Here is a 24,123-nt window from a genome sequence, read left to right as displayed (position 1 = left end):
ACAACCCACCATGCGTCGAAATCTGCTGAGGAGGTGTGTCGGCTACGTCTCTCATAATCGAGGTCAGAATTTCCCACCTTTAAAATTGCATTAATGTGCACATGAGTGGTATATTGAGGAAATTTAAAACTAATTAGGTGCCTTGCATGCGTAATGACTGCATTTGTTGAGTTGCAAGTTGTCGTGAGTTAGCATGCCTTTCTTAAATTAAAAACAAATAGTTACTAAAAACTCAAACGGTAGTTAATTAATTTTCCACGCAGCAAAACGTTTCTTTATGAAAACTAAGCAGTTGTTTGTCATAAAAGGGCCCGCACAACAAGGCATGCAAGGCCGTCTTTATTCCCGGTACTTATAAACCTGTCGAATTTAAACCCTGATTGACGTCTGACTCCTGAAAGATTTCACCAATCAAAGTTTCTAAACACATGACGCTTTAAAAAGTGGTAACTCTTCAATAAAACAGATACCAAATGTGCCTATATTTATATACAGTACGGTATGTAACTAAACTTTAGTAGGTCCTCTAGACCAGCAACCCCTAAGATCAGACTACCCTATTTATAATGAGACACCTACGAAGTTGAAAATCCAGCTCCCATTTCATGAAACCCAAAACCGGAGTTGTTCCTTCATGCAAAATAAGTTCCTGGTACCGTATTCTGGTTTAGTGTGCTTGTAGAGGGTAGACGTATCTTAACGATAGGACATATGGCATGGCCTCATTGTGTTAGAAGTACATTAGATTGAAGTGGTGGGCTGCCGGAGCCCGCAAGGTCTTCTCTGCTGGCCTAAAAAATGTGAATGATTTAGGGCTACAACAGCTAATTTATTCAATCGATTTAAATCAATCAATAAAAGTGTTGGCAACTAATTACATCATCGATTCCGTGTATCATCTGATATTCGAGCCAATGAGTATATTAAATCAATACAAATACAAGTGCACCAAATTCCGTTGTGACACTGAGAGTTGTATTACTACTCTGGTCTGGCAGAGGGCGCAGGCAGTTTTTATAAAAAACGTATTTTTTTTAAACTGTTTTTCATTGATCATTGCATCATTACTAAAAAAAATGGCATGAACATTTCAACTTTCTAATGTTTGACTTTTTCATTATGAAACAAAGTTAACCATTTTCAAGGGAACAAAAAGTGCTGCAGAAGTACAGAGAAAAACATCAGAAAATAAGTAAATAAATACATTAAAATCAAAACATTAATAATGACATGTGTAACTCTACAAATGGGGCAAATTCTTAAGCATATTCTATATCATTTTCACATTGGAAATGTTTATTATATTTAAAGATTTAACCAAAAGCAAGAAAAAAAAATATTGACAACATTTTTTTATATTTCTTTGTGGATGAAAAAAATGCTACACATAAAATGAAATGTATTGCTATTTCTTTTTTGTTTTCATAAGTCCAAATATAATATGATCTTTGGATAAGGTGATAGGAAAAGAGCATCGTACGTATTTCAGGTGTATAGCATATATTTGTATGTATTTTTGTCAATAGTAAAGTCGATTGACCAACATTTGGATTTAAAAAAAAAAAAGTTTTATATTATAGAATATTCTGTTTTGTGCACTATGTGTCCAAAGCTTCAATATTTGAATAAAGAGGAAGAAATTAAAAATGTCTTTAAGCCATCGATTCATCAATTAATCGAAATAATAATCGACTGAATTATCAATTATAAAAATTATACTTGGTTGCAGCCCTAGAATCATGTTATGTATTTATACTTTGTCCACTAATACTTGTAATTACAAATTATTGGCTTCCTTTTTAGTGACCCAGGGTAGCCAGGGTCAGAAATCTACCTGGAAGCCTTCACAATGAAATTTGCAGGCCTTGAAGAATGAGATCAGTGTTCCATGAAGCTGTTGGTATAGCTTATCAGATTTAGCGTTGACAACATAAAGGCCTCCTTCTTGAGGGCTTAAGGAAACTTCAGTTAGGGGGCGGTAATACACCAAAGTCTAAAATCTATTATTCTACTGAATTATAATGTTTTTTAAAAAAAATTCACTCTCGCGTGGATTTTTAACTAATTTAAACTCTGAACTTGTTTTTTTAAATTTAATGTCTAGCAACTCAGAATCTCTGGAAAACAAACAAACAAATGCTGACTAACAATGTTGACTTTTCAGAACAACAAATGAATAAACTATAAAAAACAAGAATAAACTTTGCATTTGTTTTGTAAAACAAATTATCCCTGAAAAACACAGGAAACAAATACTTTTACAGGTGTACAAAAAAAACCATAAAATACAAAACAATGTTTGCCTCAACAAATTTCAAGTCAACAACATGAAATCCCTGAAAAAAATATGCATATTGAACAATCACAAAAGAAAAAAAGGTTTTTTTTAAGCAGTCTGCTTTCGCTCGCTTCCAAGACCCAGTTTATAGATTCGGTTCGTTTGCAAACGACACATCACCAAAGGCCATCACTGAAGGCATGTGTAAAATGTATGGCCCGCCACTGGTAGATTGTATCCTGCTGTGAATATTCTAGATTTACACAATAATTCAATCTTAATCACAACTGTTTTTAAATTTGAGGTCATTTTTGAATAATAACATGTTTGCATAATCACTTCCGAACCATCCTTTTTTTAAAAGTACGTAGCAGGAGCATTATTAATGTGCCGGTAATGTTGTCTGATCAATGTTCGATATAACTCCAAAAGTCCTTCTGCTTCTCAGGCCATGATAGAAAAGTCATGGACCAAATCATCTTTCAACATGATTCCGTGTTGTCAGATGTTCACATGTTCCAGCCCAACTCCCGACACCTGATGACACGCCTTAACAATGTTGGACAGCCCGGTATGCAAAGTTTGCGTAAATACTTGTGAACCAAACAACAAAATAAAATTGAATAATCTGTCTGAAGGGATGCACATTGATGAAAATCACACTCATGACCACAACAATCACTCCACTGTGCTAAAATGTTTTTAAAGGCTCTTTTAACTTAGTTGGGCATTGTTAGCACATACCTAATAGAGAAAATATTTGATCTTAGAATACTTGATTTTAAAGTTTTTAAGGACACCTCAAACTATGCAACCCAACTCTTAAGGTCACAAAAGTAACCAAACAGTATCAGTATTTTATATAAAACATGCATTTATTTGATGAAACTCAAAACTGGTGTAGTCTCTGAAATTACTTTCGCTGTGGAAAAATCAACAACTTACAGATAAATCAGTTTTGTATCCCTGGTTTAATTGGTAGAGTTAATTTGTGTTCCTGTAATTACCGGAAATTTTGTCCTAGAGCACACCTTATTATAGGCCGCACCCAGTACAGTTTTAAAGGCAAAAACATTTTGTGCATTCATAAGCCACATCGGACTATAAGACGCACATGCCCAGATTGAAACATGAGATGTTAACAAAGAAAGACATTACACAAAAAGAGTTTTAATCGTACAAGATACCTTAATCCCAGACAGCCCACAGGTGGGCCGCCGGACTTTTGATTAACAAATATATGTCTGTACGATGTCACCAATCACAACCACATTTGAAAGCTTAAACTCTTGGAATTCACGATGTGACGACCATTTTAAAATATACTCAGCAACTTCAACTACTTTGACTATCTGCAGAAATGGCTCTGTTGCATTAAGGACAATCCATATCCGCCAACCGTGGAAAATATGTATTCCAAAACACGATAATGCAGACAGATGATAAGAAAACAGCCTTAAACATTTCTGCTTTGTTCGACGTTGCTTGTTGTTATTTGTTCTGTTCTCCATGTTATTTCCGATTACAGATAAACAGTTTTAAAATTGTTCCCAATATGGTAGCCATCCCATTTCAATTGACACCTTTTCCATGATGAGGGTTTGTTCATGCTACTTTTATTCACACAAAGTTACATAGACTTGTGTCTTCCTCGACACATGTATTCCACTGGTCTCACTTTTATCTTTACTGTTCGGGCGCCACTAGCGGTCATTAGAAAAAATGAATAAATTAGCAGCATCATTGCATAAGCAGGGCTGAAAGCTTAGGAAAAAAGTCGCGGCCTATAGTCTGAATTTTACAGATACACTTGACTGAAAAAGTATGAAATTGAAATCTTGCCCCACTGGGAAACGTTTTTGCTTACTTTATCAATTCATTTTGTTATTTTTTTCTAAGTTTTTAAAATAAAAAAATAATATAGGCTTAATAAAATGAGACCATTTAGTTTCTGTATCACTATATTTTTACAATTGGGTAAAAATAGAAAAAATGGTTAAAATTATCTTCCGGTGGGGAAACATTTGTTATTGCAGTGTGCCTCCATACAGTATGGGGATAAACATGATTAGCTTGCCCTTTTCGCACAAGTTAATTTTAAATATATATTATTATGTGGCACAAAAGTCAATTTCTGGAAAGCCCCGGGCAGTGGGCAGTGTCCCCTGCCCACTGCCCGATGATTGCTGGGATGGGCTCCAGCACCCCCTCGACCCTACTGAGGATAAGCGGTGCAGCTGATGGGATGAGAATATTAAGGAAGTGACTGACACTGATATCATAACTGAAAGCTATTATCAAGAGAGCTTAAACTTGCATTATAGGCAATTTATGTATCATGTCTCAAAAAGTGTGCTTTAATTTGTACTCACCGTGTACATGTTTTTGCTGATATCTGAGTTCCATACGGGTAGATTGAGGTTTTTATTGAATCACAGTTGTAGAGTGAATTTAAATATTTGATCACAGTTTTCTTGATGCCCGACACTGGCCTGGTACAGTAAGGCTTCCACTTCCTGAAAAATGTAAGTCTTATTTTGTATTCAACGATGTTATCAGTTAAGATCAGTTACGATGTTAAGTTATCAGTGACAAAAATACTTTCCTGAATGGTCAAACACTCAAAGGTGACCACAGTTAGGGCATCGTGAAGGCTTTCCAAGAAAGAAACACAGAATTTGGCGATGTCAATAGTCTGACTTTTCATTAAATATTTGAAGTTATTTTGATATATTAAGCCACACATATGAAAGTAGAGGTAAGTACCAGTATCTAATTCAGAGATAAGGAATGACATACTTTATGCAGAATGACTTGACTTGTGGTGTAGAGATCAGAGTTTCGGAATCTATGACTCGCGAGCCGTACATGGCTCTTTTAATGAGTACATATGACTCAGAGATAAAATAAAGCTAGTGCAATTTTTCACTGTAATGCTTCATGCAGAGCCGATTGCCGCAAGCCAAGACAATACAGATGTTCAAAGGGTGTGGTCTAATACACACACATATATATGTAGGACGCAATTTTAACGACAGTTTACAGTAAATGTGTCTCACCAAACAGTAAATGTGTCTCACAAAAAGACCCCGGTGTGGCGGTAAATATTCATTCATATGGAAGCTCATTCAAAAGACTGTTCATTGTTGAGAAACTTCTTGATGAAAAGCCACAGAACAAACTTAAATCCAAAACAAACATTTTACCTAAAACAAACGTTTCACCCAGAAGCTCTAGCAAGGCACCCAGAGCAATTACCGTATTTTCCGGTAATTGCTCTGGGCTCACTATAAGGCGCACCTAAAAGTCTTAATTTTTTTCAAAAGCTGACCATGCGCCTTATAATACAGTGCGCCTTATATATGGATTAATATTAAGTCGCAAAGTCTTGCAACTAATGCAAAGCAGCCGCCGACTAGATTTCCCCCCGAACGCGAAGTAGTCCGCGGTGTATGCTGGGATTTATATACCGGCGTTTCATTGGCTAACCAATGTGTCAATCATCATTTGAATCGATCACTATTGGCTAAAGTTATTCGGAGGTAAAGGGGGTGGATCCTTTTTATCATTTACAGGCTCGCATAGGCTAAAGGGGCAAAACAAAGCCTGCAATTGGCCGAAAAAGATGTATGTGAATAGCATGTTGGGTTGACTGCATAGAGAAAACAGTATTTTACTATTCTGTACTGTATTTGTAAATATTTTACTCTCGTGGATTTACTACACTCACGGATATAAGAGGACCATGGTTGCACATTATTATTGAACACAACGACTTAGGTGAGCTACTCCGGCTATATATTTTCCCAGTATCCTGTTTCAGAGTGATATCGATGTTTCTGTGATGGGTCTTTTTTTAAATTAAACTCAATTCCAAGTGTTTATTGTCATATGCACAGTAAAGTTGCTAGCGAAAAAGAAAATAGAAACTAAGGAATGGTTGGCATTTCTTGAATCCCAAGACTTTAACCTTCCGAATGATATTTGGAACGATGCATTTGAGTGACATCGTACGGACACCGCATCCGCACGTGTCTACGACACGTATTTGCTTCTTTGCAAGCTTTCGGAATGTTAAGGGGGTAATAAGTTTGACTGAACTATCTTACTGTTTTGTCGACGTTCCCATTGTAGCGCCTTATAATCCGGTGCGGCTTATGTATGGAAGATATAGGACCAAAAACTATTTTTTGGGGGTGCGCCCTATAACCCGATGCGCCCTATAGTGTGGAAAATACGGTAAATTGGATGAGCGGTAGGAATGAGCAGAACTATACACAGGGCGCTCACACTCTTTCTCCCTTGCCCATTGTTGTCTGCACTGAAAGTAAATACATTGGTATCCGTGTTTGCAGTATTTTGTGACATTTTTACAAAAGAACTTGCTTGCACCTTGTTCTGAATCAATTTTTAGGACAACAATGACAGTCATAATGAACCTCAACACTCTTAAGTAACTGCGGGAGGGAGACAAATTTGAAGTGGTACTTTTCTATTAATATGAGAGACAGGCTCTGGCATAATTATTATTTCATTGATTGTATCAAAGCATCTGACGTCACTCAGTGACATAAAATGCGCTGTGGCTCTCTTTGCTTTTAATAGCTCTTTGGGTCAAAAAGGTTCCCAACCTCTGGTGTAGATTACTGTCCATATCAATGTATATATGTCTTTTGTGTCCTTCCAGTTTATGTCTCCAAATTTAAGTTTTTGTCCAATCCTGGGAATGAAGAGAAGAATAATGACTCCACTGAGGGAAAGGTCGATGTCAAATATTATCTCATGCAAGTAAAAGATGAAGAGGGGGATAGTGAAAAAAACATAGAACCGGCCTTGGACGAGGACGGAGATATCGATGTCACACATCGGTAAGGAAGATCTACAGATCAGTACATACTTCTAAGAACAGTTACTCTATGATGTATTATCCTCTGAGTCTTTTAATCCTTCAGGTTTTTTTTACAGACTTAGTGCATGATCATTGGTTTTAAGTTAGTTTGTGTGGTTTATTGTGCCGAGTAAAATGTGAAATGATGAAGCCAGGCTTGAATGAATGACAAAACACTACAGAAATTGTGTCCTGTAAAGATGCATGTGCAAATGTTTTGCTTTTTTAGACCTAGGAATAATTCTACTGATGATAGTTGCCGGGAAGTGGTCTGCCCTATCATTCTCACACAATCACATAATTCCACACTCCAAAATGAAGAGAATACAGATGAGGAGGCAGATTCGTGCTTTGATGAGTATATTTCTATCGGTAAGTAACACATTTTATTGTTATTTTAACCGTTGTTACCATTATTGTTTTCAGAAAGAAAATGTATGAAACTGATGTCTGACTAGGTATGCAAGCTGCAGGAAAAACTAGTTTTTGCGGATCAATAAAGCAGCATAAATACTGTACTTTAAAGCAGTTGTTCTCAACTGATCTGACTTCAAGACTCAACATCCCCCAGTATTTACGAGCTGCGACCGAAATCATGAAAAAAAAATCCACTTCACAAATGTACAGAATGGAAGGATTTTACAGTTTGAACCAGATATCGGAGTATATATTAACATTTAAAAAACGGAATGATCACAAAAACCAAGACAACTTCCAAGTAATAATATTACCTTTAATGCCTAATTAACTGCATTTTAATTAAATCAAAACACTTCACTTTTTTAGCGTAAGACCATTTTAACAGACTTAGCATGTGCAGATGTAAAATGAAAAAATGCAACGAGTGAAATATTTCAAAACCACTCAAAATATGTTTTACTTCGCAATACGATTTACCACCTGGTAAGATGCAGAAACTGCCTGTTGTTGTTCATAGCAAAAAAGTAAAAAACTTTTGTAATGTAAGGTCTTAAAGTTATCTTCTGAAATACTCAAGTGGCTTCTCTTATGCTTTCATTTGCCAGCACGTCGCCAAACAGAACACAATGAACTTTTTGTCCTTTGTTTTCAAGACTATAAAATCCATATCTCATACTATATATTCTATGCTGTAGCTGTGTTTTTGCCATGCTCAACATGTGTAACCAAACTTAAGTAGCCTTTTGCTGTCAACTCGCATATGCAGGACATTATCACAATCTACACTTAAGGTGCATAAATAACCTTGAGTTTTTTTGTTTTCTTGGCATTATTTTGTCAAGGCAAAGGCTTGCAACCCCCTGAAAACTGGTCCACTTTTAGGTCACCGCCCATTAGTTGAGAAACACTGCCTTAAAGTAAGGTAGGTTTTGACTAGATCCCTCCATTTGGTATTCGTTCTTAAGATATCCCAAATAACAAGAAAATGGCGAAACACATAATATTAATAGAGCATAAGCATATTCAGTGTTTGATTGTCTAACTTGGTGCAGTTGTTTAGTGAGAGATTTTCTTGTAATACGGTACCTACTTTCATCAGAATCAAATGTTAGGTGAACTACTGTATAATATAGAACTATTTAATGAAGACCGTATGTTTTTATACAAAATATATTTTTGCAGAGCATACTATGGCAACACCCCTAGAAGATGTTGGTAAACAGGTTAGTAAATTACTTGTGATGCTTAAATTTCTTAGCTATGTAATTGTACGTCACTCTCTGTATTTATTTTTCCCCTAAAACAAAATATTGTCTATGTAATCCTGTGAAGTGTGTGTGGTAATTCTTATTTGTGTAATTTGACTCTTCCTTCACAGTCCAATGCTATAATCTCTAGTAGAGGGTATCATGTCAACATTAGTGTGCATCAGCATAAATTTAGGAAATGCAACAATACATTATTAGAGGAAAGTGAAATTCATTAGGTGACGATAACCCGCAAATCCCACCCTTAATGCTGAGTGCTCGGGGCCCTTTCATCAACCCACGGAATGTTCGCACCTCACACAGACCAGTGTGAGTTGCACATGTCTTGCCCAAGGACACATGACCAGGAGGCAGCTGAAATCAAATAGGCAATCCCAGATAACAATAATAACACTGTGACGTATTTGGGGGGGGCATTTAAATTAGAAAATGTGTTTTTGTTCGTAGACTGTTCAACTTATTGACAAATGTTTCAAAGCAGCTGTTGTTTGCTATCTTCTGTTATCAAGGTTTGGAGAGGAGCATTGCTCTTGGCTGACTTCATCCTCTCCAAGGCGCTTATGTTTCAAGGGGCAACAGTTGTGGAGTTAGGAGCAGGTGCTGGATTAACCAGCACCATCACAGCCACATTAGCCAAACGGGTGTACTCCACAGGTATCGGCCCATCGAGCAATGTTGAGATTTGAATTTATTTACCTTATTCTCCGGACAATAAGGCGCACCTAAAAACCTCAAATTAGCCAGAAATTTGAAAGTGTGCCTTCTAACCCAGTGCCCCTTTTATTGACCCTTTCACACACGTTACCTAACCACGTGATGACACCTTGACAGACGGCAGTAAACTGTAATAAACGGGAGACAACAACAACCAAAAAAGCCACCGGTGGTCTAGTTGTAAAGTGTCTGCGCCTTCTCTGCCGCGATCCGAGTTCAAACCTCACAGCAAACAATATTTTGCGATTTTAATCGGTGATACTTAACGACTGATTAATCATTGCACTATTATATGCAGTAAATGTATAAATATACATAGTATCTCTTTCTTTAGTCTCAATTACATGCGCCTTATAAGTCAGGTGTGCCTTACGTAGGAAAAGTATATGACAAAAGACTATTGTTTTGGGGTGCGTCTTATAGTACAGAAAATACAAGGTTGTTTAAGAGAAGCATTTCTACATTCAGCTGAATTACTGTACAAAAGTGATTTTTGAATACATTTTAATGTTTGGAATATAATATAAACACTTTGTGTTTCAGATGTTGGAGTGGACCTTTTAACCATGTGCCAGAGAAATATAGGTTTAAATAAACACATGATTGATCCTGCAGGTAAGGAGTTTGGGTAAAACAAATACCGGTAAAAGCAAACTAAAGCAGGTAATCATTGAAGCTATTGAAGGCCTATACTTACCTCTATGTAATGTATTTTGTGACCCTCCGCTTCTATTAACTTTACAAGGCAATATATGTAATAAACCCTCGTGAGCCTCACTCAAAAACAAAAAAGCACCTTTTGTTAAACACTTGCTTTGGTGTTGTTATAACTCAGAGGTCGAGAACCAATGGCTCAATGAGTACATATAGCTCGGAGATAAAATTATATACATGCAAAGCTCATCTATAGCATTCCAAGTCTGCTGAGCATAAAGTCAAGTCAAGTGTGCGCATAGCTGATGCTGCACTTTAAAAAAGGACGGTTCGGTCCAGTATTTAAAGAGCATAGTCCCAACTATAGTTTACAGTCATTGTGTTACAACAACAGACCCAGTCCTGGCTATACGTCGCTAAGGAATCCTTTATATGGAAGCTCATTAAACAATATATGTTCACTGTTGAGACACTTAAAGATGAAAATGCACAGAAAAACTGTAAAAAGCCAGAAACGGGTGAGTTTAAGGAGTGGGTGAAGCTTAGCACACAGTTCACGTCTGTCTGCCCCAAAGGTTAATGGGTAAGTATCCTCATTTGCAGTATTTTGTGACATTTTTACTACAGAACTCAGCTTGCACCTTGTTTTAAAACAATTTTTATGGAAAAAAATGAAGGTAAAAAGGAGCGTTAACGATCTTAAGTAAATGTATAAGGGAGACTAGATAAAAGGGTATATTTGTCGATATGGGCCACAGGTTCTCGCATTATTTTTATTTCATAGATTTTATCAAACTAACGTCACACAGTGAAATAAAATTTCTGAAAATTTGGATTTTGTTTGGAGAGTAGGTTTGGCGGTTTTGCTGAAAGTTTTCTTAAAATATATGGTATGGCTCTCTCACCCCTCACCCCAGAAAAAAAAGAAGATTTTGCTATTATGGCTCTATAGGTCATAAAGGTTCCCAACTCTTGCTGTTACTTGTCGTCACAAAAATTATTAATTTCAAGACTAAGGATGAACATTTATACCAGTTGTCTCAAACTAGCGGCCCCCAGGATGATAGTTTGAGACCGTTGCCTTAATATGGAAGTAAAAGGGACAGTGTGTACTATTTGCCCTCTAGATGTAGCTGTATTATGTTGTGCCACTGAAAACGAATGCTAAAAGAAAAATGAAAGAAGACAGAATACGAAGACTCAAAGGGACCAAAACACTTCTTATAACTAGAAAAGAAGATACATCAGAAAGGAAAAAATGAAATAAAAAAACTAAAAGAAAGGACCAATAAAAAAAGAAAATAAGACAAAAAGTAATATTTGTCAAAAAATGAAAAGAATCAAATAGAAAAAAAGAAAAACAATTTAAATGTTCCCCCTTTTTGTCTATTTTCTCTTTAATTTCTTTCCTTTTTGCTTTCTACTTCTTTTTCCTTTTTTTGCCATCTTCCCCCCACTTTTTGTAATTACCGTTTTTCTTTTTTGCCTCTTTTTATTTCTTCTTCTCTTCTTTTTATTCCTATTTAATAAAATAATTTACCTTCTTTTTGTCTTTTTTGTGAAAGGCTGGGTAAAAAGTGAAATAAAAAGGGTGCTTTTTGCTCCCCTTATAGTCTCCGTAATTTGTAGTCTTCCTTTGACTCATTTCTGGTTGCACTGCACGATACAGTGACATTTTGTAATAAAAAACACTGTCACTTTAAGAACAGCGGAATGTTTTATCAGAAAAAGCATTTGGCCAAACGTCACCCAGACCCTAGCTTCAGCCGACCCAACTCAATTGAGTTTAAGACCCCTGATTTATACCCTGCACTTTAAATTGCACCGACCGAATCATAAATATTCGGCTCATGATTTCCTTTTCTGTGTGTTTCTCTGTTAATGTGACCTGGTCTTAATACTGACAAATAGCGGCAAGATCTAAAATAAATTCCTCATTATCCCATATTAAAATCTGAAAATTTGTGATAATATTTCAAATCACTCCCTCTCGGGTAAAACTGTACAAGTAACAAATGAAATACCGTTCAAAAGTTTTGGGTCTTTTACAAATCCGTTCTTCGACAAAAGCAAAGTTTGAAAGATAAAAATTTGTTTTTGAAATCAAAATCATTATTCCTAACATTCTCATTGGCACCCCTATACTTACTATTTATTTTGCAACTCATTTGTTTATCGGTAATTTTAAAAAAGTGTGACTTGGAAAACACCTAAAACTTCTGAACAGTAGTGTATATGTAAATATTTTGGTATAGATGGTTTCCTCACAGTTGGCAATCAGTTGTTCAAATATGGTAGATAGGGCATTAAGTGAGCTGGATTATTTTGCACTTACATTTTATAAAACATTTCCATGAATGTATTATAAACAGATTTATGCATTTAAAAAATACACTATCCTGTTTACCTTCATTTTGTTTTTCTGACCATCAGGTGGTGAAGTGAGGGTGAGACAGTTGGATTGGCTTCGATCGGATATTTGCACAGGTAATGTCATTGATAAGAAATAAAGTAAAGATTTAAACTCTAAAGTCAGAATAAATGTCTGAACTTGACACCCCACTGTTATCAATGTGAATGTGTTAAAATTGTTGCTTAATATATACTAAAAAATATTGAAGCCTCAAAGTCCTGAAAATCTGTCCACTCTTGTATGTTTGGGCTTTATTTCGATCAACTTGTAATACTGTTTATTTGTATGAAATATGATTTAGATTATCTATAAACACTACAACGTATTAAACACAAAGTTCTGTATGTAATGTAAGATATTGACATCTGTACTTCACAAAATTCCAATTGTATCTGAGACAGTGTTCCTCAACTGGTGGGTCGGGACCCAAAAAATGCATCATGAACCATTGCCTTGGCAAAATAATGTTAAGAATAAGAAAAAAGAGATGGTCAGTTACACTCCTTAACAGTAGATGGCGATAGTGTTCTACTCAATCTCCTGTTCAGTCAACTGTGCCTTTGAAAGAGACCACATTTAATTTTATTCTGTTCTTCTTGTTTTTATTTTCTTTTTCTGCCCGTAAAAAATGGGTCCCTAGAAACTTGGTGAAAATAGTAAGGAAAAGTGGAAAATGGTGACAAAGATCGATAAAGAAAACTATTGCAAAATACAAAACTGGTTTACGAGTGTGTCTACATAATTATGAACTTTTTTTTTTTTACGTTTAAGTACACACTTCATTATTATTTTGAATTCATTTTCATATGTGGCTATCTTAAATCAGTTGTTGGTCAGTCGTAAGTGATGTTGGCTTGTATGCGAGTATATATGGTATTTGAAGTTGTTTTGGTTTTGATGGTAATTTTGTTTAATGAAAAAAAAGGGGAATATATTATACCTTTTAAACTGCAAAATCCTTTAAATAGATCAATTTGAGAAGTGAAATTTTTTCTCCTTTGGGTCGCAGTTTGTCATTAATGTAGAATGGTGAGTCCTGAAGTCAGACCAGTGAAGAACAACTGATCTACGGAATAGAACAGTCGTTCTAATTTTGCATGACTTCTCGAAGTCTATACAATGGTGCACTTTTTCCTGCCAGTGGAAAACCCAAGAGGAGCTGGGGTGAAAGAAAAATAATCTTTCATAATGACACCGTTTACCTCTCATTTATAGATCCCGATGTGGATTTTAGCTGGACTGAGGAGGAAGTAGCTGATATACATGACAATGCCAGCTTCATCATTGCTGCTGATGGTAGGTCCAGAACAATCTTTATCAGGCCAATGCTCACATAATGGATTTTTTTGGAGTATTTACACGTTAATATATATTAATTGAATAAATAATGTTAAAAAAAATGTAATCTCAATTTTTTTCTTTGATCATGCAATTAGATCTAAGTGGTTTCCAACCTGCTGTGTTTAGGCAATAGGAGGGCATAGATATGACTTATGTATAGATAAAGTACATTTTTTTCAAGTGAAATAGATAGACCGTGGTACGTCTTTATACGAGCACCTCTAAACACAAGATTTTCGGTAAACAAGTTTAATTTTCCAAATTACGAGCAATCCCTGAGGCTACCACTAGAGACCACTCGTGACTGCTTGCTGCCAGCATCAGCTCGTCCAGTTTGCGCATGCAAACTACTACAGGCAAAAAAAAAGATGTGCTCTAAAATTTGTTGGCGTGTACGTAACTTTAATTTTAAGTCTACAGGAGTGCTTTCGTATCATCATCAGTCTTTCAATCTCATACCAGTCAACAGTCCGGCAATTGTTACCGTTTTTAACAATTGCAAATAATTTTTTCAAGCAATACTTAACCTTACAAAAAAATGAGGCACTCATTTTCTTACAGAAAGACAGACTATGTATAATACTGCGACAATTTTAGCAATCTACGAAGACGTTGTTGTCTGCTACCAGTGACCGACACAGATACGAGCTGAAATGGGAAAGATTTGTTTTTTATTTTTTGTGTGTGTTACTGTATAAAAGTTGTTATACAGTGTACACTATTTAAAATGTTAAAAAAAGGTATAAAATACAGTGCAAACGTAATTAATAGACAGGTATGTGACACCTGGAACGTATTAAAGGGATTACAAAAGACCCTTTTTTTAAATTAGGCACAGAACGTGTAGTGTTCCTCCCCACAATCATGCAGATATATTCCAAAATATTCTACGCGCTATGGATCTTGAGGAATTAATCTTCAAAGTACAGACACTCCCCTACTTACCACCATTCGAGTTAAGAAAAACGGTCGAAGCGAACATTTTTTTCGGGATGTCAAAAAATATCCGGACAATACTGTAAGTTAGATTTTTTAATGTGTGCACCTTTTTCCGAGTAGAGGACAATACTGTAGTGCTTCTTTCTGATGCGTGGCGCTGTGAGAGGTCATCCAGCATCCACCCCGAAGAAGAAATCCGGCTTCTATTTCCTAGTTCGTGTGTAAACGTACCATACTGCATCTTCAGTGCGTTAAGAACTTTGACATTTTTATTGTTTAATATCTTGTTCATCCATTCAATATGGTTGGTGTAAAGAAGAGGTGAGACGGTCCCTTCTCAAGGTTTCTTCATTTTCCTCATGTTGAGGTTTTTTGAGTTTTTCCTTGCCCTCATGTTGGTTCCAGATCAGGGGATGGTGTAATAGTAGTCTGAAAAAATAGTCTGTGAAGCCCTTTGAGACTATTTGTGATTAAGGGTTATACAAAGAAAAATGACTTGACTTGACTTTTGAAATAGAAGTGGAATAATAGGGTTTTGATGCGGTTGAAAAAATTGTTGCATCGCTTTTTTTACGTCCACTCTCTACCACGGAGGAGGACCTCTTGCAGCTCATCTTCCAAAAGTAAGTTAAAATCAACTTCATTTATCTTTATAGAGCATATTATTTTATGAATTGTTTATTTTTTACTACAAAATAATACAGGTTACGTATACAAGCCTTAAACATACTTAAATAAACCTTAAACATACAAAAATAGCACTGAAGTTCACTTACGAACAATTTCAACTTACGAACGATAGTCCGGAACCTATCTCGCTAATAAGTAGGGCAGCGTCTGTTGACAGTTTGATCTTATATCCCCTAGAGCTGTGATGTCACTGAATGACAGAGAACTAAAACAATGGCGCGTTCTGTTGAAAAACCGACGGTGATTGAAGTGATCAGCGAATGCATTCCTGGTTGGAGTAATTGAAACTCTGCTTACCGAGTCGCTGAGGGACTTCTGTTTTTGTTTGGTCTAGGTTAGTCTCCTTAGCAGTCGTGCTCATTGTTTTTTCTTCCGGCTGCATTTTTATTTGTTACAGGTTGTTTGTCTTTGACCTGCGGTCATCCTGGCTGCTTACTGCATGTTTTCGGTCCGCCAGCCTCCCGTTTTTCTGCCAATCGGTTCCGGTTAACCATTTTTAGCAGCAGGCTGGCCTTCCTCTGTGTATTTTTTTACCAGTTTGCTTCATTTTGGCTGCTTGCCATTTGTTGTACCATTGCTGCATTCACCTGTGACACAACAACTTTGCATTCTCCACAAAAACTCCCAAAACTTGGCTTAAAACATTCAAAACCTTTTTGACTAGTTAACATGTTAACCAATGGGGTGCTGTTGTGCTTCATATCATGCCAGAGCTCATGAAGTCAAAGGCGAAACAGACTCTTCAAAATTAATTATCTCGGAAAATAATTGTAAAATACCAATGACATTATATATATATATATATATATATATATATATATATATATATATATATATATATATAGGTATTATGCAAAAAATATGTTCTATATTCTCAAATTTTGTATGTTTTAGAATGTGGGTATCCCTTTACGCTCGTATAAAAACGTACCACTGTATATTTAAATTGAGACTCGCACAAATTCTGCAAAACTGATTAATATGTGACAAAGCTACCAATCCTCATCCATCGTGTACTCTATGTAGCCAATTCTGGAGAAAAAAACTCGTAATGTAGGTTGAAGGTGAAAGATGAAGACTTTTGACATGTAATATCTTAACCAAAATTCTAGTTTCACGTTTAAATGCTAAATAACAGATTAAACTTTTGTGTGTGTGTGTGTGACCAGTTTGCTACGATGATGAGCTGACCGACGGCCTCTTTCGAACACTCTACCGATTGTGCAATAACTTTGCTCATGCCTGCACTGTCTTTATTTCCATTGAAAAACGGTGAGTCCTGCCATTTCACACAAACCAGGGTCTGTACAGGTGCTAGAAATCCTTGGGAGTACTTGATTTTTAATGTTGGGTTTTTAACCTCAGTAAACTGCTTGAACTTTGGGTTAAGTGATTGAAAATGCTTAAACGTGTTGCCATTGCCATGTTTCTTGGCAGTGTGACTCTATAAACAACGCAATACATTTTTTAAAAAAAATTTCTTTTAAAAATACGTGGAAAGACGCAGAAACCCCTGCTCTAGTGGCTTGTCATTAAGGGGTTTTCATGTAAGGCGTCTCTGCCTCCTACTGGTCGTACCCAAGAAGACACCTTCTGAAAACACTCTCTTTCTGCTACTCAGATTTTGTTTTTTATTGATCAATAATACAGTAAAAAAACATTATGCACCAAATTATTTAGTAATTATTCATTACAAAAGTTTTTGCAAGGGATTCCTGCAAAACACACAAAATATAAATTAAAATATTGACAGCTCTTCAAAATAGAATAGAAAACAATTTTAGTTTTTTACACACTGAACAGATTTAAGGTCGAACAATGACACGAAATCCCTAAAAATGTAGAAAAATAGAATTATAGATACATTTTAACTCTTGGCCGTCTTCAACTTATTAAAATGTTCGCAAAAATGGCTTTGGACAATACATAGAATCCAACCGTGTAAAATATTTACACAATAAAACACAATATTCCTTTTTTTTTTTTTTTTTTTTTTTTTTCAAATTTTTGTTTTGTTTTTCTTTTTTCTTATTTTTCTTCCTTTGTTGTTGTCCTTTTTTCCTCTGTTTTCATTAGTTGTGATTGCTTCAGCAAGGCACGACTACATTGCCAAGTGCTGTAAGCACAGGGCAATGTAGTTGTGTAGTTGTGCACGGAACCAAGTAAAAAATTACAAATACATCTCTCTGAGTTAATAACTTTATGCTAACTCATAATGCTAACAACTCAACGCTACCGGTTCTCTACCAACATCTGCCAGATCAATCACAACTCTTACAATTGCCGCGGCAATTGTCTAGTTTTTCTTATTCTTTCTTTGCACAAAGCTGAGCAAAAAATAGTGAGGGAAAAGATGTATTGTGTTCTATATTGAGTTGATAAAATCAAAGAAATAATAAAGTGAAGTAAAGCGCAGCTGCATTTATAGAAATAAAATGACATTTTGAAAAGGTAAAATAAATTAAATCCCATGAATGCAGTTTTTAGTGTGATATATGTGGAGGTGTTTTTTCTTTTTCCATTTGGGGTCCATGGTGGATAACACTCTGGATGCGGCACCTTTAAAAGGGGCGCCTCTGGTACTCATAGAGGGAACCCGGGTAAGAAGAAAAGCAAAGGGGAAATGCGCTCGTACCGTTTATTCTGCCTATTTTTACAGTAATGGAAAACGTTAAAAGTGTTTGTCATGTCTTCCTTAAAAAAAAAACGCGTTAAAACCAACATATACACCCCTCCCCCCATCGTTTTCAATTTGTAAACAATTTTGGAAAAGCGCCAGGGAGCCATTTGCTTGTGCTAAAGAGCCGCATGCGGCTCCTGGGCCGTGGATGCGACGCCCGCACTAGACCATCAGTGATATGGATGACATATTTACAATTTTTATATTATAATAGCACTATTTACATTCACTGTACCTGAAACAAATGTCAGAGAATTGAGAAAGCATTAGATAGTCCTGAATGATATAATTGGAAGCAAAAGAGCACGCTGAGGGAAACAACTCTTTAGTACAGGTGATGATTGATCGAACTTTCAAAGACATTAATTGAAAGCATCGTACATTTTATGTTGGTTTACAAATATTTTTATCATAGCTGCAGGTATTCATCAATGTTTTTCACTTGTAAAAGTGATTTTTTTTTTTTTTTATCCATTTTTAATAAAATCGATATATTCTTCACCCCCTTCTCACTTTTTTAACTTCTGACCCGTTTTAATGCCTGAATATCATAAGCATAAATATAGAGTAGAAAACATGTTACAAGTTGTATTCTTGTGTCAAGGTTCAACTTCACTCTACGGCATATGGATGTATCCTGTGACGCCTACAATCATTTCAAACACTGCCTGTCCCAGCTAGAGGACTTGGACCATGGACAATGTAGCTACTCTGTGGAACAGGTGCCATGTACCTTCCCACAGTTTCTCCAGTATGAACGCATTGATCAAATGGTAAGAAGAGCAGTCATTGTTTACTGGTGGAGTAACTTACTAACATTGCAACACTAAAGGGAATACAGAGGCCCAATGCTACTTTGTACTTGAGTTATTGCTGGTTCACTCGTTCGTGGATTTTAAATAGAATTGATTTTGTCTTTATTGTCATTGATATCAACGTATTGTGCATCGTGTTCCTGTTCTGAGCCTTCGCTCCAAAAATGCTAGTTTAATAACAATCCCAAGAGCCAAGAAAAATTCCGCAGGCTCGCGAGCGTTCTCCATTCGGGCCCTAGTGCTGTGGAATGCTCTGTCCCCTGAGATTCGATCTGCAACCTCAGTGGAACTGTTTAAATCTAGGCTTAAAAAACGCTTATATTCAGGATATATAAATGAATTGTATTTCTTGTTGATGCCTGTGTTTTGTTTGTCTATGTCCTTGCAACATTAACTGCAGCCTGGTCATCTTAGAAATGGGATTACCTCATGTTTAGAAGAAGAAGAAGAAGAAGAAGTATTTACTTTTATTGTCATTCTTTGTAACCATGCACATAGAACGAAATGTCGATACACCTGACCCGTACAGTTGAACTGTAACGAGCCGATGCAGCCGCAGCCAAACAGGGCGCCGCCATTTTAGACCCAACTGCTGTGTTGGGAGTCATTAGGTGACCAAAATGACAACCAAACCATTTATTTAACTGCAATTGTGTGTTGTGTGTTATTTTTAGTAGATCTATAATTGGTATTTCGTTACAGTCGTATATTCTGAGTAGATAATGACGTCATCTCGAGGTAAGTTGAACCCTTTACGGGCTTTTATGAAGGTGCGCCGCTACATGGTGGATTTTCACTTTTTGCTGGTGGCTCGGGTCCACATTACCACGAAAACCGAGGTATTGCTGTACTTGAATACTTGAACCTCGATGTGAATAAAAACTGAACACAAAATCCTATGAATTTCTCATGATGAACATGTTGCAATTCCAGGAGCTATGGAAGGTGACTGCCAATAAAGTACCATTTGAACAAGGCCAGTCCAAAACTGAGTTGTGTACTTCATGACCATCCCGGATGGCTACTGCCTGCAAAAAGCTGCTCAAATCTTCCAAGTTTCCCTTTCTTCTTGGGTATGTGCCATGCTGAAGTTATTCAAACAATGTTACAGTTGTTCTTAGTAGATGAGATTTTGTAATGTTTAGCCTACTTTCTGACACGCAGGTTTGAGGACTAAGCACTGAAGCAAACACAAGGCATCGTTTTATGTTTTAAATTATTATGTATAGGTTAAATGTCTTACCTAGAAATCGTTTCTGTTATTCTGACTCACTACTGTGACTAACTATTGTCTACTGAAAAATATGCTTGCCTTGGCTTAGGTACAAATTGTGTCCGTTAAACTTCAAGGTACCACTTATACTTGCAAATACTAATGGCATCATTTTATGAGGAATACATGGAATATGACAATATTACAGCTTCTCATTATTTTTAAAGATTTTCAAGAATAACAACCCATGGGTTCATTTTTTACCCTGCTTATGCATCCAAGGGTTAATACTAGTGTCAGGGCCGTCAGACGGTTGAGAAGCAAAGACGTGTCTGTATGATGTCACCTGTCACTGGTCCTTTTGGAGTCTCCAAATAGCCACTATTGGAAACACCTAGACATACCCTAAGAAAATTGTGTAAAATACTAATGTTTAGTTTTTCAGATTGTGATCATCTTTGACGATGAGATTTCAGTTAATCGTGCAGCCCTATTCTGATCATTTTCCCTGTATAGTTCAATTTAAAACAAAATAGAGGGGGGATTTTTTAAGGGGTATTGTTCTATTTTCTTTATTACTTATCCATTATCCGTTATCGGTCAGTTCATAATAGGCTACAAAGCCAAGGTGCAGGGACACTTACTCTCAGCCAAAAGGCTGAGCTAAGGTCCTAGCCCCAAAGCCTTATCAGTTCGGGCATTAAGTACTCAGTTCAACAACCACAGTTGAACATAAAGTACGCAGTTCAAAAACCACAGCCGGCGGTAATAAATGTTACACAAGAGCTCGATGTGTTCAGAATTAACCAAACACATTCTAGCTCATGTTTAAATAGTGGCATGCATAAGTTTACTTAAGGTGAATCCAGTAAAACCAGTAAAGTTATTACTCAAAACAGTGCAACAAGGCCATATCTTCAGTTCTTTTACAGATTGTGAACTCATACTGGTGGTAATATTATTAGACTTGTTGAAATCCCCTTCTATTAAATTCTTTATTGTCCCCAGTTTAGTTGAATAACTTGTGTGTTACATTAACTATTCAATGCCAGACGTTTCTCTCAAATGGGAAGTGCGGGTGCCAGTCAATTTTTGCCATATTGACTAATTTTTAAAGGCCTACAGAAAGTTGTGTTCTGTATCTATATAGGCATAGGATATACCAGAGGCACTCTTTAACCCTCAACAAAGGATGTTTCTAGCTTTTACCATTGTTTAGTAAACAGTTGAACTTTGATAAGTTTCTTGAAAATACGCGTTTCCCAGTAAACTTCCGAGAAAAACGTCCTTTTGTGAAAAGATGCATTTCATAAGAACTTTCATTTCGGTGTTTTTATTTTATTTTTTATTTTTTTATGCATTGGTGATACCTCCAATATTTAAACAATGCTTTTCATAAACACAAGGGCACTTAGCTTGTAAAATAACATCATACTGCAAGAACATTGAACTTATGCATGAATGATGCATGATGGCTCAACTCTGTACTGTATCTCCCTCACCTGTGAGTTGCTGTATCAATGGAAATACACAAAGGCCACATTTGATTTTGAACGCCACCGAAAAAGGGTGCAGGCTGTGTCTCCAACAACATTCTGTATGGGGCAGAAACATGAATGTTATACAGACGCCATATAAAAAGCCTGGAAATCTATCATATTAGATGTCTTAAAATTCTCTACTTAGACAGACCAAATCCTCCAAATGGACAATCTAGCAGCTACCGCCACTATTATCATGGAAGCAGCTCTGGCCAGAAAAACATATGCACTGAGTTGGGCACGCCATGCGCATATCTGGCTACCGTCTCCTACGCCAAGTCCTTTATGGACAACTGACCTCATCGAAGCAAGCTGCTGGTGGGCAGAAAGTGCGCTACAAGGACAAATAACTCCTAAGGCGCTGCAACATCGACCCTGTCCACCTACATAACCTAGCTGCTAGCAGACCAGCCTGGAGAGACACTTGCAGGAAAGCAACTGAATAATTACACAAAATTTTAAGTCAAAGTAGCATAGCAAGACGAGCACCGCGACATCAGCCGGCAGAAATCAACCTTCCTCAGACATCAACCGCCACCGTCCAAGCCACTCCTGCCATCTCAATACTAAAATAATTTGCAGAGACTTGATACTTACTGATGAGCTGGGCCAAACCCTTTATAATAGTTCTTAAATGAAACAAAAACAAAAATATTTTTACCTCTTGGCCCTCAGAGACAATAATTCTGAAGACGTATTTATACGTTATGGTATTGAATGGGCTAATGGTTGGATAAGGTTGCTACATTTTTCATCTTGTTGTTTATTTTAGTTCTGGGGTTGATGTAACTTTACCGCCAACTGTACTCAAATACAGTCCTTGGAAACTGTGGATATTTATAATAGTATTGATCTGATTTGATCATTCAACAAGCAATACGACAATATATGTGAAAGCATCTTTGGAACATATGTCAACAAGTCATCTTTTATACTGATCAAGTCTCCAGCTGTAAAATAAAGATTTGAAACCCAAAGTGTTTTTTTGTAATCGAATGATTAATGATTTGCATATGTCTCCCATGCCTCATGCCAGAGGATTTATTTCCTTGCAAGTCCTAATGACATTTCGCCGATTATCAACAATTATTGTATAATTAACCAATTTAAGAACTTTATTTTGAAAAGCGTTAACAGGAACTCTGACTGGTCACAGGACACGCTTCCACTAACAGATGACAGCAGCATTTTAAAGAGAGGCGCGAATGCCTCTCCATTTTCAACACGCCTGCTCTCCCTGGAGGTCGGCTGGAAGGGGGGCCTTGCCGACCATTGCCCTTCTGGGACAATGAAGGCCTGGATCCACGGCCCTGTCTCCTCAGCCAGGAAACATGATGAAACCCAGCTATGTCTTTCCCTTTCCCGCTCTATCGGCTGTAAAAGTAGGGAAAGGGTGTCATTCCACCCCCCAAACACATACTTTCTTTCAACCTCACGTGATGCTCCGTCTGAAAAAGGTACGCAAGAAAATATAATGCAACAAACTCAAGTATTTGTAGTGGTGTTCTGTAACTTAGTTGAAAATACAGATATTTTTGTTAACCTTTCACCATGTTTTTGATCCACTGTGCTACGGTAATTGACGTACTGTGCCGTGGGAAATTATCAAATTTGTGTGCCTGTGCGGTCTAGCAATAGTTCACTTTCATTTAGATGTACTTTTTACCGGCGATGCAACGGCACCAGCAGGTGGTGTCTCACAGGAATTTTTTTTTTTAATGAAAGAAATGTCCCTTGGCCCAAAAAAGGTTCAAAAACTCAAATGAGACCATAAATACTTACCCCGATTACATTACCCCGATTTTAGCTAAGCTGCATTGGCTTTGTTAGCTTAAGATGTGATTTTAAGGTTCTGTTGGTATTATACAAAATCATGCATGGACTTGCTCCCTCATATCTTTCAGATTTAATTTCCCCCTATGTTACGGTCCAGAGCCTTTGCTCTGAAAACGCTGGTCTACTAGTGATCCCAAGAGCCAAGAAGAGATCCGCAGGTTTGAGAGCGTTCTCCATCCGGGCCCCGCTGCTGTGGAATGCTCTTCCCCCTGAGATTCGATCTGCAACCTCAGTTGAAATGTTTAAATCTAAGCTTAAAAAAACACTTCTACTCTATGTTGATAATATGTGTCATTTGCCCTCATGTAGGTTAATAGTCTGTAATAATAGTTTGCAATAGTCTTTGATCTGTGCACCCTTTTGAGACTCTTTATGATTAAGGGCTATACAAATAAACATGACTTGACTTGAAATACTTTATAAGGCCATGATA

General features: G+C 36.7%; 1 protein-coding gene across 3 annotated transcripts; it reads left to right on the top strand.

The window, feature by feature from the left end:
- Positions 1-23,158, top strand: mettl22 (methyltransferase 22, Kin17 lysine). Of its 3 annotated transcripts, none has more exons than XR_015850659.1 (13): positions 1-62; positions 2,727-2,849; positions 6,966-7,146; positions 7,396-7,538; positions 8,769-8,809; positions 9,364-9,508; positions 10,112-10,183; positions 12,656-12,709; positions 13,851-13,931; positions 16,775-16,877; positions 18,890-19,058; positions 20,034-20,173; positions 22,983-23,158. XR_015850659.1 is itself a non-coding variant. In XM_088337317.1 (12 exons), exons 1-12 carry the CDS (start codon positions 11-13, stop codon positions 20,106-20,108), a joined length of 1,239 nt encoding a protein of 412 aa, XP_088193443.1. In that variant the 5' UTR covers positions 1-10; the 3' UTR covers positions 20,109-22,846. The 3 variants fall into 3 exon arrangements, 1 of the variants encoding a protein (XP_088193443.1); XR_015850651.1 differs by lacking the exon at positions 22,983-23,158 and adding an exon at positions 20,265-22,846; XM_088337317.1 differs by lacking the exon at positions 22,983-23,158 and having other exon boundaries at positions 20,034-22,846.
- Positions 23,159-24,123: the final 965 nt, after the last annotated feature.

The sequence above is a fragment of the Urocampus carinirostris genome, chromosome 1, assembly GCF_059441175.1.
Source record: "Urocampus carinirostris isolate Australia breed hairy pipefish chromosome 1, RoL_Ucar_1.0, whole genome shotgun sequence".
Classification (NCBI taxonomy): Eukaryota; Metazoa; Chordata; class Actinopteri; order Syngnathiformes; family Syngnathidae; genus Urocampus; species Urocampus carinirostris.
The sequence above is the reverse complement of the archived record's forward strand: the minus strand, read 5'-3'. Positions and strand labels throughout refer to the sequence as shown.

Bases quoted from the DNA above. Each gene is read 5' to 3' on its own strand.
- mettl22 (XM_088337317.1), top strand. From the start codon at position 11: ATGCGTCGAAATCTGCTGAGGAGGTGTGTCGGCTACGTCTCTCATAAT. The intron at 63-2,726 runs GTCAGAATTTCC...TCTGCTTCTCAG, and splicing joins CTACGTCTCTCATAATCGAG to GCCATGATAGAAAAGTCATG. The intron at 12,710-13,850 runs GTAATGTCATTG...TCTCATTTATAG, and splicing joins TCGATCGGATATTTGCACAG to ATCCCGATGTGGATTTTAGC.